The sequence below is a fragment of the Piliocolobus tephrosceles genome, chromosome 5 (genome assembly GCF_002776525.5).
Source record: "Piliocolobus tephrosceles isolate RC106 chromosome 5, ASM277652v3, whole genome shotgun sequence".
Lineage (NCBI taxonomy): Eukaryota > Metazoa > Chordata > Mammalia > Primates > Cercopithecidae > Piliocolobus > Piliocolobus tephrosceles.
In genome coordinates, this window is record NC_045438.1 from 28,085,631 (window position 1) to 28,106,893 (window position 21,263).

Consider the following 21,263-nt stretch of genomic DNA (forward strand, 5'->3'; position numbering starts at 1 on the left):
TTATTTTGTCAGTTGATGGCCTATGGGGGCAAACTCAAGTATGCAATCTATTTCGAGGCTCGGGAAGAAACAGGTTTCTCTACATATAATCCTCAAGTGATCATTCGAGGTGGGACACCTACTCATGCTAGAATTATCGTCAGGCATATGGCTGCTCCTTTGATTGGCCAATTGACAAGGCATGAAATTGAAATGACAGAGGTAAAGTTATTCATTGTTTGGTGCAAAGATGCCAATGGTTTCGCGTTCGGTTTTGTCAGAGTGATTTCTCTTCTTCTTAACAGAAAGAATGGAAATATTATGGGGACGATCCTCGAGTCCATAGAACTGTGACCCGAGAAGACTTCTTGGATATACTGTATGATATTCATTACATTCTTATCAAGGCTACTTATGGAAATTTCATGCGACAAAGCAGGTAAACTGTAACAGAAAATATTCAAGCTCTTATTTTAGAGTCTGTAGGGAAGGTTACTGACCTACAGATATCATATAAGAAAGATTGGGAAGTGGTTGGTTTTGCACTATAATGATAGAAGACAAACCACGGTGGCTTCCCTGTGACCTGGAAGAAGATACTGTCATTCATCAGAAAAGAAAAATAACATAAGAAGCAAGTTAAAGGGAAAAAATATTTGGAATTCACTGCAGACATAGTAAGTTTAAGATGCCAGTCATAAATTCAGGAGATCACGTACTGTAGGGCAGGTAAAGTTAGCTGTTGCACTATTAACGGACTATAAGAGTGCTGAGAAAGCGACCTTCTTCACCCATCAGGGGAACTAGGCAGTGCCAAGTTGATCCAGTCTCCTCCAACCGTGGGCATTATCTGATCACCCCAGTGTGCCACAAAATGTTGTCATTTTCCCTATGCATCATGATGAGAAATGATTCTGAATCACTTTGAAAAAATCACACAGAACAGCAAGAATGAATGCAATGTTGTCGAACCTACATGATGGGAATGCTTCAAGGGAGTTGTCCATGTTTTCTTATGACCCAAATTGGCCAGTTGAAATGAGGCTTGTTGGGTCTGACACTTAGGACCACACTGGGGACATTCATGATACCAGTGTCGGTGGGGTCCTGGGACAGAAATCATCTCAAACTTTTAAAGAAAGAATGTGACACATGAACCCAATATTATGAGTGTAAGCTATTATTTTCCATGAATATCATTGTAAAAAGAAGGAATAACACAGTGTCAAAAGTAAAGAGGTGATTGTTTAATTTGAAAGAGTGTGTTTACAGGCGATGGGAAAGGATTAGCAATGAGGAAAATATTAAAATGTGAAATAAAGAGAGAATAACTAATAGAGGAACCAGGAGACTTCCACATCATGAGCCCTCGTGGTCATATTGCTTGAGTGGAAGGTTCACCTTATCCAATGGGATAAAATGAGAAATCGCACAGATGTAGGTAAGTTTCACACCATGGAGGCAGAAAGTTGAACTGAGTTCGTATATGAGATCTCATTTTCTCTTTCACATCAGTTTCTGTTACAGTCTATAAGAATACAGAATCAATATATGTTTGTAAATAGTCTTATGTAATAAATTCCTAGACCTGCATAGGAAAGCAAAACAGAAAAATTATGAAGTTTCTCAATGGCCAACTAATTAATATAAAAATACTATTTTTCAAATGTTTGTACTGTAATAAGCACACAAGACAGCAGAAAATCTTTTATTTCATGCAGAAAATCCATAATGCTTTTCTGATTCATGTAGAGACTTTTAGTAAAAGAGTAAATCAAGGACTAAAACTCACTTTTATATCTGTATTCTTTTGGCTTCCTTTTGATATTCCTCACTATAACAGGAGATTTTTTTTATATGAAATAATAAAAAAGCATATACTTAAAAAATGCTGTCAGCTATACTGTTAATTATTTTAGAATATCAAATGTAAATTAGGTGGCAGAAGCCATAGCAAATTTGCATGTCTTAGAAAATAGCAGATAATTTCGTGAGTTTACAAATAGATTATTTCGCAAATGGTTCTGTACTGCAGTAAGAGTTTCGTAGTAAACAGAACATCTTGTTAGCGGAACTGATAGAAACAATATTGTCATTCATCTTTAATTATACTTTCTTTGCTCCTCTCCCACCAATTTCACCTTCCTATACTGTGACACTTTGTCTTTTCTTCCCCACCTCCATGTCTTTTTCGTTTGTCACACTGTTTTACATACCTCACTAAATGAGATCCTTTGGTTTAAGTGAACATTTTTTTGAAACTTTAGAATACATTTTTCCTAATCTCAGTAAAAACTAGGGTCATAGTCTCACAATACTAAGAACAAATAAAGCGTGTCATCAGCATTTGATTTTGTAAGGCAGTGGAATTGTGGCAAAGGTTTTTAAAAGGTTTGAATAGTCCCCCTAAAGTAATTAAAATAACCCTGTATCTTGATTTATTCAATTATAAATTTAAATCTCAAAAGCAGAGAGTTTAAGAGTTTATATGTGATTTGAGATTTGAACTTTGTACATTGTATCAGTGCTGGCATTATCTTTTTTCTTTGCTTTTGTTTCCTTTTATAAAGTTTAATTTAAGGAAATAGCAACTTTTGCATTTCAGTATTCATTTAAATGGAAACTGGAGTTTGGCCAAATCCCCGATCCAATCAAAGCCATTGCCCTCTAATCCCCTGAAAAAAAAAAAATGGTGTATTACAAAAATATTTGTTGTTGCTGCCATTCAAGCTTCACTTGATTTGTAAACACTTGCTGGTCTGTTATGTGCATTCGTGTGCAAGAGAAAGGAGAAGGAAGCCAGTAGCTCCTCCGGCTATAAAATTCCATGGAGATGCCAATGCAAAGTTACCTTCTTACTCCCACAGAGAGCCCAGAGAACATAAGAGGGGTCTTTCTTGCAGGAGGGGAGTGGTTTGTTAACAGCTTACCACTACTGTGTGTACTTATAGGGAGCAGAGAGTGAAACTTGAATTTTAATTGAATGTGTGTTTCATCAAGACCAGTCTTCAGAGTGCAGATTACAATGCTAGCAAAGCCAGAACATGCATTCATAATTCAGTTTCAATAAAACCTACTATGCTTGTTATAAAGTTTTGATTCAAACTCCTTAAACTACTGGAGGTAACTTTTATTTGAAGCAAAACTATTCATTGTCACATTTTAATTTGAAGCAAAACTATTCATTGCCACATTTTAAAGTTTATTTGCCAAACATGTTTGTTTTACCGGTTAGTCCATCATAAAACAGTCCTAGTTTATGGACTACATATATTTTTTAATGAAAAGGGTATTAATATGTTATTTTCTATTATGATTTTCTTTTCAATTATAATGACTATTCACCATCAGAAAAGGTGAGTTAAGTTACTTGAAGGAATTATTTAATAAAGTTAAGAAAATATTATTTTGAAACATTATTTATCTTCAGAAAGATATCAATATTATTAGATTATGCGTGATCATTATTTTCTAGGTGGTTTTCTAAAGTTCTTGAAAGGTCATTCAGAGCATTGGGAAGAAGAAATTTGCATAGTAGTAAATTAAAAGCCATTTCACCAGTGCCTATGCGAAATAACCGAATGGGGAATGACCTTGGGTTGTCTGTTTGCAAGAATATAAATGTCTAATTAATTGGCCATGTCTACCTGAAACCACTCATATTTTAAAAAGTAGGGGAAAAGTTATCAACAGGATATAAGACATCCAGTATACTGAACTTCTTATGATTTATGTGACTCTTTTGCTAATATGTACTCCTAACATTTGAGGAAGCAAAAATGCAATATTAGGATGTGGTACCTGAGTCCCAGAAATTTAAACAGCTTCAAAACAATGTTAATTATCTTGATTTAATCATCCCACAACTTATCTATGTATCAAAATATCACATTGTTTTAATAAATGCAGTTGACCCTTGAACAGCACGATGGTTAGGAGCATCAACCCCACCTCATGCAGTCAGAAATCCACATATAACTTTTGATACCTTCAAAACTTAACTACTAATAGCCTCCTGTTGAACAGAAGCCATACTGATAACATAGTAGATTAACATATATTTGTGTAGGTATTATATACTCTATTCTTATAATAAAGTGAGCTAGAGAAAATAAAATGTTATTAAGAAAATAATAAGGGCTGGGCTCAGTGGCTCATGCCTGTAATCCTACCACTTTGGGAGGCCAAAGCAGGCAGATCACTTGAGGTCAACAGTTTGAGACCAGCCTGGCCAACATGATAAAACCCGTTTCTACTAAAAATACAATAATTAGCTGGGCATGGTGTTGCACACCTGTATTCCCAGCTACTCAGGAGGATGAGGCAGGAGAATCACTTGAACTTGGTAGGCAGAGGTTGTAGTGAGCCAAGATTATGCCACTACACTCCAGCCTAGGCGACGGAGTGAGAATCTGTCTCAAAAAAATAAATAAAATAATAAAATAAAATAAAATATTAGGAAAGGAAAATATATTAAGTGGAAGTGGATCATTGTAAAGTTCTTCAACTTCATTGTCTTCATTTTGAGCAGACTAAAGAGGAGGAGGAAGAAGAGGAGGGGTTGGTCCTGCTGTCTCCGGGTAGCAGACGTGGAAGAAAATCCCCATATAAGTGAATCCATGCAGTTCAAGCCCATATTGTTCAAGGGTCAACTTATGTACAATTATTAATTGTCAATTAAAAACAAAAAAAGACAATGGAACATACTTGAGGTTGACAAAAACCTGAGAAGGATATTGCTGTAGGATTGAGTGTTTACTAGGCGATCTTAACTGACTGCCCTGGTAATCTAAGTACACTCTCGCTGTTTCTAGGATTTCTGAAATCTCAATGGAGGTAGCTGAACAAGGACGTAGAACAGCAGTGACTCCTCCAGCTCACCTGATTGAAAAATGTGATTGCCCCCTGGGCTATTCTGGCCTGTCCTGTGAGGTAAGATAGCTCCTACTAACCTGCTTAATCTCAACTCACTTCAGGAGCTAAATGGAAATACTCCCAGAAGTACTTTTACTGCATACTTATTCTTAATCTATTTTATTTAATCTTCCACTCACAGTGTGAGTCACAGTGGCAAAAGGATAATGCTATCGATACTTAGTACAAATCACACCTGAAGGGAAATAGTTGATAAAAATTTAAAGATTTGTGAAAATATTTACCAATCAGGAATTAAGAATGTTTTAGTAAGCCGCTTTATTATAACTGATCTATTTTCTTGGACCACTTCTGAAGAGTTAGAGACATTTAAATTGCAATGATTAGGAGATAGGATTATACTGGGTTTTGAAAATATTTTTATATAGAACATGACAAAACTTGTACACTAAATAGCAGGCTGCTCCCTTTAACATAAGCTTCTCAGGGAAGCATACATTTGTTCCAACAGTGCTGCTGTGAGTCATTACATTTGTAAAACTATCTCTTTTTTTACTTTTTTTTTTTTTTTTTTTTTTTCTGAGACAGAGCTTTGCTCTGTCGCCCAGGCTGGAGTGCAGTGGCGCAATCTTGGCTCACTGCAAACTCCACTTCCCAGGTGGAGTTTCTTCCCACGCCATTCTCCTGCCTCAGCCTCCTGAGTGGCTGGGACTACAGGCGCCTGCCACCACGCCTGGCTAATTTTTTGTATTTTTAGTAGAGATGGGGTTTCACCATGTTAGCCAGAATGGTCTCGATCTCCTGACCTCGTGATCCGCCCACCTTGACCTCCCAAAGTGCTGGGATTACAGGCATGAGCCACCGCGCCCGGCCTTTTTTTACATTTTAAAAGTAATTTTAAAACTGCTTTTTCATAAACTTTCTGGGATATTCTCTTGTCTGCCTTCAGGATTGTCAAATTTCTTAGGATCTTCACCTTCTGAAAGTTGATTTAATTTCTATAATTATGAAATGTGAATAGAAACAGTATGATTTAAGGGAGGTGGAATGAATGGACGAGAAACTGCCCTGGGTTTGAATCTCAACTTCGCCATATAGTAAGTCTGAGGCCCTGCACAGGGTAGTACACCTCTTCAGGCTTTAGCAGGTAGACACCAAGTCCCTGAGTAACCACCACTACACTTTCACCTCTCCCACAGACCCTGCAGTCTGAAGCCTGGCATGGGAGGGACCTCCAGGACTTCTCCAGCCCTGCAGCTGGGATTCTTTCTCATTAGTCAGGCTGGCTGGGCTCACAGCATACCAGTTAGATATTATTAATATCTCCCTCACCTACAGCCTAAGTCTTCTTATGAAGACTAAATGAGCTGTGAACGTTAAGGATCCATCACAGCACCTGGTGTGTAGATGATGTAAGTTTTGATGGTTAATATTATTATTAATGTAATCACTAGTTATGTCCCAATGTACTGATTCGGTTATAAACAATTTTATACATCGTATTTTGTAAATAGAATTTGAGAAGTTTTATTAAGTATGATACATGAAACAGATGATAACACTAGGTCAAAACTGAAGTGCAACTTAAAAATAATGAGTATGCATTTCTTGAGAGGGACATGACATCATGAAAAGAAAAAGGAATTTAGTTTCAGTGAATCCTACCTAGTTGCACTACTTGGACAGGGTAGTTGCTCTATTTCTTGCTAAATCTTGACTTTTTACCTATACATCGTAAGGATTGATTTAAATGGAAACGTATGTGTGAAAGTCCCGTTACAAACTGACATGCCATTCAGCTTAGTTACCATCACATGGATTCCGCATTGTTCAAGGAAAAATTTTATAGAATAACTGCAACTACTTTGTGACACAAGCTTTAAATAATTTTCTAGCCTTTCTTGTGACTGCTCTGAAGGGCAATATTTATTTACCTGTGTCCATTTTGAGCTAATAAATAATCAAGTAATCCATCTCCTTATTAAATCATATCTCCTACATCTATGTATACACACACCAGTAAACTTAAACTGGTAAGCACTGCTGATACAGTAAGCACTGCTCTTTCCAATATACGTATGTACACATAGTGTATGGGTGAAAACTGAGACCATGTGGCACATATAAAATGAGTGACCTTTCCAGTGAACATTGAAGATTTTAAAATGGAGGACAGAAAGAATGTGAGATTTTTCTAGAGAAGAGATGGAATTTCCTTTATCCTAGGTAGTGTTTGGTTTTACTTTTAACTGTGTGCACTTGTGATCAATGCTCTTAATTATTATAGACCTTCGTTATTACATAGGTATCCAATCTATAAAATGACAGATTGAGTTGAAGTTCTAAAATTCTCTGATTCTGCAGTATTATTTTGCTATAGAAAATATTCAGTAAGTAGTCAAGGCTGACCTTTAGCTATCCTGAAGAGAAGGTTATTACAGCTATATTTTTCTGCATTTATTTAAAATAATACTGTTCACTTGTGAACAAAAATGTTAGTAGAATAGCAAATTATTTTCATGCAACCAACCTTCCACTCTGGATTTAAAATGCTAAAAACTTTTCTTCACATGATTGATAGACTTTTTTAATAATACATTCAAATACATGCTTTCCCATTAATTTGAGTCATTTTCCATCATTATATGAAAATGTAAATGAGCACAAATAACGCAAATGATAAATGAAAATCAGGAAAAACTAAGAATATGTACAAATTGTCATCTGCATTAGTGGCTTCACCGTCCCATGACTTTCACTTAAACATCTATTTACAGACAGTAATTGCAGTAATATCTTAGTAGAGAGATTAGAAATAAAGGCCTATCTCTCATAATAAGGTACCTGAAGTGTTTTCCACAACCCATGGCCTCTAATCCATTATACATCTTATTTATAATTCATCTTGATTCCTAAGTGTCATTACCCAGGCATAAAATCTTATCATCAAAGCAAGAGCTAAGGACAGTTTTGAAATAATACATCCCATTCCAGTAACATATGCTTTGGGTCATGAACACACAAAGCAATTCCTCTACAATATTTTTACAAAATGTATAGTATTCTAGAGATGTCTGCATCTACAGGCTATTTTATTTCATGTTTTAATCCACAATATGGTTGCAAGTAAACAAAATTAATTATCAATTACTGCTAAAATATAGCCAGTTGTAAAGACACTTAGCCTTTGCCTGTTACCTGTACTGTGATGACACTGCAGCCGTGGTCATTAGAAATGTTAGTTCTAGAAATGCCTAATTATTCTAATTTGCTATTCCCGAAGGGGCCAGATTACCTTCAGGAGTCAAACAAAGGACACCATTTCCTCACCAAATGTCTTGGGGTTGGAGCCCTTGAGTTTGTTAATACTTTATTTAACCTGCCTTTGAGTTACATTAAATGTAGGTTATTGCCCAAACTGACCTAAACTGAGCTTTATGCAGTTAAAAGGTTATATGCAGGTACCATTCTGACTTATGACTTTCTTTCTTAAAAATGGAAACTATTCAGCATTGCATGTGCAGCTCTCTGCAGTAATATGGAAATCAGAAATTTGTCAGTGATCTCAAGGTCATGTTTTCATAGTTTCAGCTTCTATCCTCTCTTCCCATATTTTAATATGGCTTTAGGCTCACAGTTGAATGGCCTGTGTCTATCGGGTCGCCACTCAGAAGTTGTCCCTTGTGGCTACTAAAACTGATTTTTTTTAATCTCCAAAGAATTTATACCTATCATCAACTCATAAACCCAGAAGGCAAAATGTAAAAATAGTCTTAGCTACTTACACATGCACACATCTATCCTTTATCACTTCTGTTGCACACCGGAGACCCAAAGTCTCTGTTTTCACATACAGACAAGTGTTGAGGAAAATGGCATGGGTAAGTTATATTATAATTTTGTTTACAAATATAACCTAAAACAATCTTGGTGTCTTTATTTGTAGTTTATTTCCAGCAATTACATTGAAAAAACTATTTGAAATAGAGAAACCTATTGATTTATGTATGTCAATTATTAAACATACTTTATCTCAAGTTATCCTCAGATTAACCCCGTGAAAAACAGAACCTACCATTGATTGAGTGCTTACTATCTCCTGTACCTTTCCCAATACAGTTACACCAACATCATCGACTATAATTTATGATCTCCATTTTACAGGTGAGAGAATTGAAGCCCATGATCACACACCTACACAGCAATTCAAACCTCAGTGAGTCTGTTTCCAAAACCTAGGTAAACTTGTACTCAGCTATTATATTATACAGTCATGTGCTGCTTAACGACAGGGATACGTTCTGAGAAATGTGTCGTTAGATAATTCCTTCATTGTGCAAACATCATGGAGTGTACATACACAAACCTAAATGGTACAGCCTGCTACACACCTAAGCTGCATGGGATAGCCTGTTGCTCTTAGACTACAAACCTGCACAGCATGTTATTGGTACTGAATACAGTAGGCAATTGTAACATAATGGTAAGTATTTGCGTATCTAAACATATTTAAACATAGCAAAGGTACAGTAAAAATGTAGTTCTATAATCTTATGGGACCACTGTCATATACATGGTCCTATCATTGACCAAAATGTCATTATGCAGCAGCACATGGCTGTACAATATTCCTACATTCTAGGTGAGGAAACCGAGGCACACAGTATTCAAAACCTTACTACATACAAAGTGATGGAACAGGAATTAAACCTAGGTCTGCCCGATTGCAAAATCCATGCAAAGATACAAGATAGAGTGTTTTTTTGAGCTCCAGCACAAGTATCTATTTTTATTACTAAACTCTGAAGAAAGAAAGGAGCGCAGTGTGCAGCCCTGAGCCTAGGATATGATGGTTCTCTACTGTCTGCTTCATTCTCTCCTCTCTACCCTCCCACATTTTTGTGTAATTTCGATCGGATGTTTTGATGAAACAATATATTATGGAAACAAATTAAAGATAGAGGAGAGCAGAAGAAAACTGAGCCATGAATAATTTCAACACCGAGGAAAAGAACTTTGGAAAAGTTTAAATTAGAGTAGAAATGGGGAAGAGGCGCTCAGAAGGTATTTATTTACTTTTCTTTAATTCGCCATTGTGTTCCAGAAAGGATTTTAGATGGGACTCAAAAAGTAATTTTTTTGGTTCCAATTTAAACATAATCATTCTCATGAACTTTGTTGCAGTTCACCAAGAGGAAAAACATTCAATATTGAAAAACACCCTAAAATTTTTTTTAATTGAAAGAATGATACAAAATTATCAAGGAAAAGAAAGACTTTCTGTGTTTTTTTTTAATGTTTTAAGTTTCTAATTTTTGCATTGTCAAATCTTCTCTCTCTCTCTCTCTCTCTCTCGCTACCTCATAGAAATTGAATCCATCAGGACACAAAATAAATCAAAACTAATCTAAAATGTTAAAATTGAAAGACACTTTAGAAGTCATCTGAGTTAACCTGCTCATTTGTAGGATGAGGAAACTGTGTCTCAGAGTAACTTGCCCATATCTCTCAGACAAAACTAACATAAAATCAAAGCTTCCCTATTCATTCCTTTTACAGTACCAAAGAGTGGTATGCACTTTGTTTGTTTGTTTTGTTTTGTCTTGTTTTTTGTTGAGACAGAGTCTCGCTTTGTCACTCAGGCTGGAGTGCAGTGGCCGCATCTTAGCTCACTGCAACCTCCACCTCCCAGGTTCAAGTGATTCTCGTGCCTCAGCCTCCAGAGTAGTTGGGATCACAGACACACATCACCATGCCTGGCTAATTTTTGTATTTTTAGTCCAGACATGGTTTCACCATGTTGACCAGGCTGGTCTGGAACTCCTGACCTCAAATGATCCACCCACCTCAGCCTCCCAAAATGCCGGGATTACAGGCGTGAGCCACCATGTCTGGCCTTGTCCATATGCCCTTTTAAATGCACACATGCACAGTAGAGAATGAGGAGCTTGCCAGTGATGCTGCACTCTAATAGCTTATTGAACTCTCTTAAGAGTTTTAAAACAAACCCGGGCCTCAACTCTCCCCCAAAGGAATTGACTCCACCTCCTCTAGGGGTGGACCAGACCACAGACTCCCACTGCGGGTGCTTTTCTATTGTGTCAGGCTGCCTGCCAGGGAAAGCCACAGTAATAAGAAAAATGTGTTGTGCGTTAGAGTAGACTTCACCTTAGGGCTCACCTTCACGTTTGGGCCTACAACGCTAAACTTTGTACAATTCCTCAGTGAGGTGTATTGTTTCTTATCTTTCTTTTTCTTCCAAGATGTATTTTAAACTTTTGTTTGAGTTTAAAGTGAAGCTGGAAACTTCCTCTCAATTTGTGTGATTTTTTGCACAAATTTTTATGGACAGTAATTACAGTAATAACTTAGTAAAGACATTACAGAGATAAAGGCCTATCTCTCATAATAACACACACGCATGCACCTAGCAAGTATGTCAATAATGCAACTCTGTGTGTGTGTGTATTCAAGGATGAAATCCATGCACAGAAAATCCAATTCTCTTCAGTGATCAGCTTCTTAAAGAATTGGAATAAGCCACACTATGAGCCACTTTTTTTTTTTTTTCTTTGAGATGGAGTCTCGCTCTGTCGCCCAGGCTAGAGTGCAGTGTCGCGATCTCGGCTCACTGCCAGCTCTGCCTCCTGGGTTCACACCATTCTCCTGCCTCAACTTAAGGAGTAACTGGAACTACAGGCCCCCACCACCATGCCCAGCTAAATTTTTGTATTTTTAGTAGAGACAAGGGTTCACTCTGTCAGAATGGTCTCCATCTCCTGACCTTGTGATCTGCCTGCCTCGGCCTCCCAAAGTGCTGGGATTATAGGCGTGAGCCACCACGCCTAGCCACTATGAACCACTTTTACATGGATCTTGGTTTATTTCTTCAGTAATGCTTAAATTAATTCCTCAACCATCATTTCCAGTACTTATTCAATAAAAATGGCAAAAACAAACCTTGCTTTTTAAATAATATGTACAAACTTTGTTAAATTATGTGATTATATCCACCGTAAGAAAAATAAGACTCAAAATATCTTGAATACTATTCTCAGTTTTGTCTGCCAGCTTGCTCAAAGTTGGGACATTATTAAATCTCATTAGAATTTCTTTTAGGATGTGATAAAAGCAGAGTCTCTTGATTAAGTGCTTAATTGAGGTACTTTTGCGTTATCCAAATCTAAATAAACAAGAAGGATGCTGGCTATTAAACTAGATCTTTTTATCAGCAGCGTCTTTGTATATTTGTCTCTGGACTGTCTAGGCCAGAACCAAAGGGATGTGGAGGCACTAGAAAATTCTTAGTCTGATATTTTTTCTTGCTTAGTCAGCAATCACTCTTCTTTCATCAATGGGCATAAGATTTTTAAGTGAAAAAAAAAATCCTACTTAACCAAGGTGGTAAAATAGTCCCCTTATAATTCTCCATGGGATTTGAAAAACTGACTTCTACCTTTTATTCATAAATCAAGCAATGTCTGCAGCTATGCGTGAGGAGAGGGCTGAGCCTGAAACACAAGACAGTTCTCATCCTCATTCCAGAGCTGTAGACTGCCTTCCAGAAAGCCAAAGGTGTTTGTTGATACATTTTCATAATAAACCCAAATGAAGATGGAAGTCTTGATTTTGCATATGTCAGCTTCACTAGAAGTTTTCTGTTTGCTTTCAGATCTTTATTGCAAGATGAAAAAAATTATATCAGGGAAAGATAAATTTTATTGGTGGTCTAATAGTCCCAAGACATGCAGAGCTCTTATTATTTTGGATTTCTTACTTTTATAGTCTTTAACTTATATCAGTATAAATAATGCATCCATAACACTTTTTATTTAATTTTTTGCTGTGTTTCATTGGACATTTGCTAGTTATCCATCAAGCACAGTAAAAGCATATTTTAGGTGTTAAAGACATTGGAATTGTCTTTATTCCATATGACAATGTTATTTAAAAACAAACCTCTTTTGCAAGAAAAAGACTGTTTGGAGCTCTTTCAGGCTGAGTTGTATCTACAAATAAAAGCTTTCCTTGGTTAAAGTCTGATTACACATGGATGCCACCTGAACACCTTGGAGACCAGGAAGAAATACACATTAGGTATCAAAATTGTCACTTGAGTTTGTAAGTGATGTTGCCCCTGCCGCAGGTACGGGAAGGCCAGTCTGTCTTTGCAGCCACTGAAGAGCTCAAGCGTTGCTAATGCAAGATTTCTAACTTGGCTGTCCTAATTGGCTTCCTTTTCTTTCAGGCATGCTTGCCAGGATTTTATCGACTGCGTTCTCAGCCAGGTGGCCGCACCCCTGGACCAACCCTGGGCACCTGTGTTCCATGTCAATGTAATGGACACAGCAGCCTGTGTGACCCTGAAACGTCGATATGCCAGGTAGTCCTCTGAGCCTTTCTTGAACAAGGCCCATGTGCTCCTTTCTCTTTACACATGCCCAGCATCTGCACTCAGAGGCCGGCTAAACTGCAAGGGAACACAACCGTGTGTGTGAAACAAAATATGCAGGGGAAAAAGATATTCACAGATTCTACATTTTAAAAAGTAAGGAAAAAATAACTGGGAGAAGCACTGTGCGTGTGAAAAAATAGAATTTTAGCAGCATCCTAGAAGAGCACCAGAAGACATACCTATTTAAAAATTACATGTGCCTTTTTTTCTGATTATTTTCTTATAGATAAACTTTATATAAAATTTGGAAATTACAGAAAAGAATTCGGAAGAAAAAATTCACCCCAAATGCAACATAAGATAAAATTTTAATATTTTAAGTATTTCCCACCAATTTTTACATGTGTTTGTGAATAAGATTTATATAACACCATTGATGCACTTTTATGTCTTGTCCCTTAACTTTTTACCTATCATGAGGTTGTATTATGTTGTTAGATATTATTTAAAATCTTTACAATCTTTGTTTGGATGTCCCATAATTTGCCCATTTCCCTTATAATTAAGGTCGCTGTTATTTTTTTATGTTTCTGCTAGCACCCTGCACTCTCTACCACTACCGTCTACATTAGAACAATCAGAACAATCATGTGTTCCACCCTTTTTATTGTAGTCACTGTAAGCAATTCAGGTTGCCCCTGTCACCACTTGTCCCCCAAACTGTAATCTGCCCACAGCTCATCTTTGTTAAGCCCATCTCCCACCTCTGCTCATCTTCGAAACCATTCTACTGAGTCTTGTGGCACTCATGGTCAAAATAGGCAAAATCCCCTGCAGAATCCTCCTCTTCCCTCAATGTTCTCTCCACTATGCTGACTGAAACCCAGCTCTCACTTTGCATGCTGCCGCCCTGGCAGCCCTCTTAAGGAGTAGCCATCACCTTTTTTTTTTTTTTTTCCTGAGACGCTGACTCGCTCTGTCGCCCGGGCTGGGGGGCAGTGGTGATCTTGGCTCACTGCAACCTCCGCCTCCTGAGTTCAAGTGATTCTCATGCCTCAGCCTCCTAAGTAGCTGGGACTACAGGCTCACGCCACCATACCTGGCTAATTTTTTGTATTTTTAGTAGAGACGGGGTTTCACCATGTTTTCTAGGCTGGTCTTGAACTCCTGACCTCAGGTAATCCATCCACCTTGGCCTCCCAAAGTGCTGGGAGTACCGGCATGACCACCATGCCCAGCTGCAGTAGCCATCACTCTCTTTCACTCTCTTCATGCCCCTGAGTCTGAAAGTGGGGCAGGTTTCCTTGCTCCTCGCTGCCAGTTTTATATTATCCATGCTCCTCTATATCAGGGTCCACAACCCCTGGGCCACAGACAAATATTGGTCCGTGGCCTTTTAGAAACCAGACTACATAGCAGGAGGCAAGCGGCAGACAAAGGAGCAAGCTTCATTAGCATTTACAGCTGCCCCTCATTCCTGGCATTACTGTACTGCCTGAGTTCCACCTCCTGTCAGATCAGAGACAGCATTAGATTCTCAATAGCACACACCCTATTGTGAACTGCGCATGCGAGGGATCTAGGTTGTGCGCTCCTTCTGAGAAACTAATGCCTGATGATCGACGATCTGTCACTGTCTCCCATCACCCCAAGATGGAACCGTCTAGTTGCAGGAAAACAAGCTTAGGGCTCCCACTGATTCTATGTTATAGTGAGTCGTATAATTATTTCATTATATATTACAACGTAATAATAATAGAAATAAAGTGCACAGTAAATGTAATGTGCTTGCATCATCACAAAACCATCCTCCAATCCTAGTCCATGGAAAAATTGCCTTCCACGAAACCAGTCCCTGGTGCCAAAAACATTGGAGACGCTGCTCTACAGCACCCAGCTTTGACTCTCATGCTTCCCTCTACATGTGCCCCTCTCCATCTGCTTGTCGAAGTCACCGACTAACCTTTAAATACCACATGTCCTTCCTTGCTGATTTTCCCTCTCTAATTGTCATTTTCCCTAGCACTACTCCTGTCATCATTCTTAGTGATTTTAATGTCCATGATCTTAACTCTTCCATACTCTTAACTTTCAGTTTCTTGTACCTCTCTGGTCTCCATTTGAAGCATCCTTTTTTTTTTAATCACTGCATCATTTCTCTCTAGTTCACTTCTTCTAAATACTTCAGCTTCAATGTGTGTAATCTCACAATTGATGCACACACTTTTTTCTTGTTCCTTATCTCATGCTTCCACTGTAGTAACCAGCTTAATAGTCATGATTCTTCATTGGCATTACTGCTTTGCAATGCTCATTTCCCTGGCTACTCGTTTACTTATTTTTCACTCAAGTGAACTCCAGCACTGTGAGAATCCTACTATCTCCTCCATACCTGCACCTTCTTTTTCTTTTCTTTTTTCTTTCTTTCTTTTTTTTTTTTTTTTTTTTGAGACGGAATCTTGCTCAGTTGCCCAGACTGGAGTGCAGTGGTGCGATATCAGCTCACTGCAAGCTCTGCCTCCCGGGTTCAAGCCATTCTCCTGCCTCAGTCTCCCGAGTAGCTGGGACTACCGGCACCCGCCACCATGCCTGGCTACTTTTTTTGTATTTTAAGTAGAGACGGGGTTTCACCATGTTAGCCAGGATGGTCTTGATTTCCTGACCTCATGATCCGTGATCCCTCTGCTTTGGCCTCCCAAAGTGCTGGGATTACAGGCGTAAGCCATCATGCCCGGCCACCTCCACCTCCTAAACTAAACGTGGCTGTAGAAAAAGACAATTGTGCCATCTAATCTCACCTTAAATTCATGATCACTCTCTTCAAATGGACCCTTTGTGCTGCTCTGCAATCATGCCACTTTTCTCTCATCCTTTTTCTTTTCCACGTTCCTAGTTGATTATTTCATACGTTCCCCTCCATCCTCAAGCCTAAACCTCTCCTCTCACCCCTCCAATCCTTACCCTCAGTTGATGGGGTTGCCTCTTACTGCATTGAGAATGTAGAAGCTATCAGAAGAGAGGTAACAAGCTCCCACTACTGCATGCACCCATTTTTCTGCATGTGTGCCCAATTGTTATGACTCTTTTCTATTACTGTGGATGAACTATTCTTGTTTCCAGAAAAGATCACATATTCCCCATATGTTCTCAATTCTACCCCTCTCCCGCTTGATGACATCACTCTAGCTAATCTCTCCTCCTTCTTATCTTGTCACTTTTTTTTCCACCTTAAAAGCAAAAACACTCTCCTGACTCATTTCCCTTCTAAGTAACCACTTCATTCTTCTCCTTCCATACAATGGAGAGCTGTCTATCTCCTGTCTATAATTTCTCTTCATCCATTCTCCTTTGAATTACTAAAAACAGGCTATCACCTGCTCTTCTGTATTGGAACCAATGGCTAATGTACAGCCACCAGTGTTCACCTTACTAGATCTAACAGCGATGTTTGCCACTGTGAATCATCCCATTCTTCTTGAAACCCTTTGCTCAGTTTGCTTCCCAGGCCATGGTATTCTGGAGATGTCCAAATTCAAACACTGCTCCTTCTCAGTTTTCTTCATTACTCTGAAATCCACGTAGTGGTATTGCTGGGACTCAATCCTTGGAGCAATTTGTTTCTCTAGCTACATTCATTCAGATGTTGATCTTACCCAGGCACGTGGCTTTCTATGTTGAGATATTTTGATATTGACATCCCACAGTATTTACTATTAAGTTTATGATTTAATTTTAGATCCAATCATTACTATGGTGTAAGGAGGTAATTTTTCTGCAGATATGTATTACCACTGTAAAGAAACATTTACTGATTAATATTTCCTTCTCCCCTTGATACATTGTTGTATCCAAACATACACAAATTTTTTTGTTGATATTAAGATGTTTCAGATAATCCATTTTGTTTTACTTACCTTTTAGTTCTTACTACAATGTTCTGCTTACCTTCATTTTATGTTAAGTTAACATTATTTGGTAAAGCAAGGTCTTTTATTTCTCTTCTCTTCTAATTAACTAGATGCCCTTACATATTCTTCCAGCTGACATTTTTATGCACTGTTTCAATCTCTTACCCAAACATGTTACTGGAATTTTGATTGGAATTAAATTAGCCTATTTGTAAAGAATTGCTATATTTACACTAGTCACTCTTCTCTATTCAGACATTTTATGTCTTACAGTAAACTGTTTTAAAGTTGTCTATATCAAGCACACGTGTCTCATATTAAAATTCTTTCTGTGTATCTTACATTTTCATTTTAACGGTAAACATTACCTATTTTGTTTCAACATAGTAAATGTACTAACTGGTCATTACTGGTAAACCTTAACTATTAGAATAGGTGTTTTTACATGTATTTGATATTCAATAACTTTTGTTTTAGTTCTAGAGGTTTATCAATTGATTCAGTTATTGTTATATTTACAATACTTTTTTTTTTTTGAGAGGGAGTCTTGCTCTGTCACCCAGGCTAGAGTGCAGTGGTGATATCATGCCTCACTGCAACCTCCACCTCCCAGGTTCAAGCGATTTTCCTGCCTCAGCCTCCTGAGTAGCTGAGATTACAGGCACCTGCCACCACAACTGGCTAATTTTTGCGTTTTAGTAGAGATGGGTTTTCACCATTTTAGCCAGGCTGATCTCGAACTCCTGACCTCAAGTGGTCCGCCTGCCTCAGCCTCCCAAAGTTCTTGGATTACAGGTGTGAACCACCACGCCTGGCCTATAATACTATTATTTGCAAATATTATAATTGTATTTTTACTTATCAAAAGCTATATCTGTTATAATAATAATTTCATGTTTTTTAATTGTCTCCCAAAATAATCAGCTTTCTATTTTATTCTTGATTTTAATATGATTGCCTTAAGACTTTCACCATTAAGTATGATGCTGATGTTTAGTATAAGAAAAACATTTATTGTCGTGTTAAGAAAACTTATTTCTATTCCTAGCTTATTAAATATATCCTATTTCAATCAGAAGAAGATATTTAAATTAGTCATATGCTTAATTGTGGAGAGTGGGGTAGGAATGCAGATGCATTTAAGAGGTGATCCACCTTAAACAGAGCCATAAATGATATTACTGACAAAATAAATAACTAATATTAGCCATCCATGAATTCCAGAAATAATTACTATCTTGCTTTAGTATACTATTTTTTCATCATCTGCTTGCCTGAAAAATTCAATAGGTAATTTGGGGGGCGGTTAATCTATACACATTCTTAAGCAAGAATTAAATGCATTTTTGTTATGCAATCTTCACTGGCATTTTTAACACAGTTATGTTTGCTTTATATGATTAATTTAAAAGCTTTTATAAAGAATGCAGTTTAATTTGATTTTTATTAGGATTAAAATTATCATCTTTATACTGTCCTCTTTTGACCAATTGACTATTATGACTACTTTTGTTCCCTAAGAATTCTAAAAGCATGTCTATTTTCTGAGTTATCCCTAGATGAAGTAAAAAATAAATACTTCCATTAAACAAGCACAGCTGGTATAAACCGTTATGCTCTGAATTTTTATATTTTCTTTCATGGAACTCACAACTTTTGAATTTAGGCAACTCTGTTCATCTTTGAAATGGCCTCATGAGGCAAATAAGAAATAGCTGTTATTACTCCCACATTGTAACTGAGGAAACCGAAGCATACTGATTTCTCTTTTATGTGTAATATGGATCTCAGTTTCATATCATATCCATTATACAGTGCAATGCCTTCCACTTTGGTATAGTGGCAAGCATGAGCTCTGCAGTCAAAGTGCCTTGATTCAAATCCTGGCTTCACCCCTTACTGGCAGTGTGAGCCTACTCAATTTATTTAACCTTAATGAGGTCTTAGTTTCTTCATTTATATTATGAAAATAATAATAGTGCCTACTCACAGAGTTTTTGTAAGGATTTGATGAAATACTCAATAAAAGGCTTAGAACATTACTTGGTGTATGGTATGCTTCATAAAAGCAATTATGATAATGATGATCATTACCATACGTGTTATCTACCATTTATAGTTGAAGAACCAATCAGTTGATAATTGATCAAAAAATGTAAAAATAATTTATGTCTAGCACTATGCTAGATTTTCTTACTGTCTTAGTCCATTTAGGATGCTGTAACAAAATATCATAAACTAGGTAGCTTATAAATAACAGAAGCTTATTTACCACAGTTCTGAAGGCTGGGAAGTCCAAGATCAAATCTCCAGCAAAGTCAGTGTCTGGGGAAGGTTTATTTCCTTATCATAGATGACCCCTTCTTTCTTTGTCTTCACATGTTGGAAGGCACTGGATAGCTCTCTGGGGTCTCTTTTGTAAAGGCCCTAATCCCACGCATAAGGCTCCAGCCTCATGATGTAATCACCTCCCAAAGCCCCTTCTCCTGTTGCTATCACATTGGGAGATAGGATTTCAACATACGAATTTTTGGAGAACACAATTATTCAGGCCATAGGAAGCCTTAACCTCCAACGTGATGATATTTGGAGATGGGCACTCACTTATCTTGTTTTTCTTTTTCTTCACACCTTACCCTGAAAATATAAAGTGTATAGGAAAGAAAACTATAGAAAGCTTTATAGACTAAATATTTCCAAGAAACCCAGATCACTTTGTAACTATGCTCTTCATCATACCTAATGATACTTGCAAGATAATTGTTGCTTCATCCTAGGCATTAATAAATCTTATACATAGGCATGTTATGAATAGCTCAGTGACTATTGCTCCTTAAGAAAAAAAATATTTTGAAGAAGAAAACCTATGTGATACTGAATCCAAGGGGAGAGAGGGAGATAAGTGAACCAACAGTAACTAGTACACACACATGGGTAAGTAGAAAGAGAGAGAGACAGAAGGAAGATATTTTCATTTAATCATTGCTATACCCTGTAGTCAGAATTATTTCTCCTATTTTTTTTTCACATGGGAATATTGAAGCCTTACCTAGCTCAAACAACTTTTTAAAGATAAAATAATTTGTGGAAATATTATTTTCACTCTATCACAATTCTTATTTTTAAAAAATAATAAAATAAATCTCTATAACTGATTGTTGCTGTTGCCTGAAACATTTAATCAATTAACACTATCTTCAGTAAACAGACAGATTTGTAACTAGAATTCACTAATTTTTTGTTTTGTAAACCTTATTTAATCTACCTAACAACCTTGCCAAAATAGAGATTGTTAGCCTTATACTAAGTTCTGAAAATTAATGCTAAGAAAATGTAAGCAACCTATAAAGTCTTGACCAAAAAGTATTAGAAGCAGGTTTCAAATCCACCACAAACTGCTTTCTCCAGATGGTGAGAGAGTGTAAACACACTCTGCTGATTAAATGAGTTTGATTTTGAAAGTTCAAGTGAATTATATCTTAGAGTCGTGACAGAATCTGCAAAAGTGACTAGGGGTCATGTATGGAAAACACCTGACAAATTGTGAGAACATAAAATGTGTCACAGGATAGTAAGCAATAAAACGTCTTTCCAGGTTTTATAAAGGAAATAAAATGTAGGAAACAGATTGATTGTGATCTCCAATGAAATTTAAGTTTTGCTTACTTAACAAATATCTGTCAACTGTGGAAAAAATAAACAGTGCTCATTAGGAATCAGAATAGGTTCACTTTGTTGGGGGCAGTGGCTCATGCCTGTAATCCCAGCACTTTTGGAGGCCAAGAGAAGAGGATCCAGGAGTTCGAGACCAGCATGGTCAACACAGGCCCCGTGTCTACAAAAAATTAAAAATTGAAAAAAAGAATAGGTTCACTCAAAATAACATATCAAACTAAGTGCTAGGTTTACTGTATATATAATATCTGAAAACCTAGTTTTCTAAATCCCAGTAAAATATCAAGTTTATCAGACAATGTGATACATCATATCTCAAATTCAGCAAAAATAATAACCGCTATTATGTGTCCAAAACTGTGTATGTACCGGGACCAAAACAGGTCACCATACAGAGATTTTCTCATTTATTGTTACAATGAACTTATGAG

General features: G+C 37.2%; 1 protein-coding gene across 1 annotated transcript in view; it reads left to right on the plus strand.

Moving 5' to 3' along the window:
• The window catches only part of LAMA2 (laminin subunit alpha 2), a 509,807-nt gene that overhangs the window by 307,029 nt on the left and 181,515 nt on the right, over window positions 1-21,263 (plus strand). The window contains exons 27-30 of the mRNA XM_026454995.1: window positions 13-201; window positions 285-418; window positions 4,794-4,911; window positions 13,103-13,237. Of these exons, the coding sequence (XP_026310780.1) occupies window positions 13-201; window positions 285-418; window positions 4,794-4,911; window positions 13,103-13,237 (576 nt within the window). The remainder of the gene's footprint in view (window positions 1-12; window positions 202-284; window positions 419-4,793; window positions 4,912-13,102; window positions 13,238-21,263) is intronic.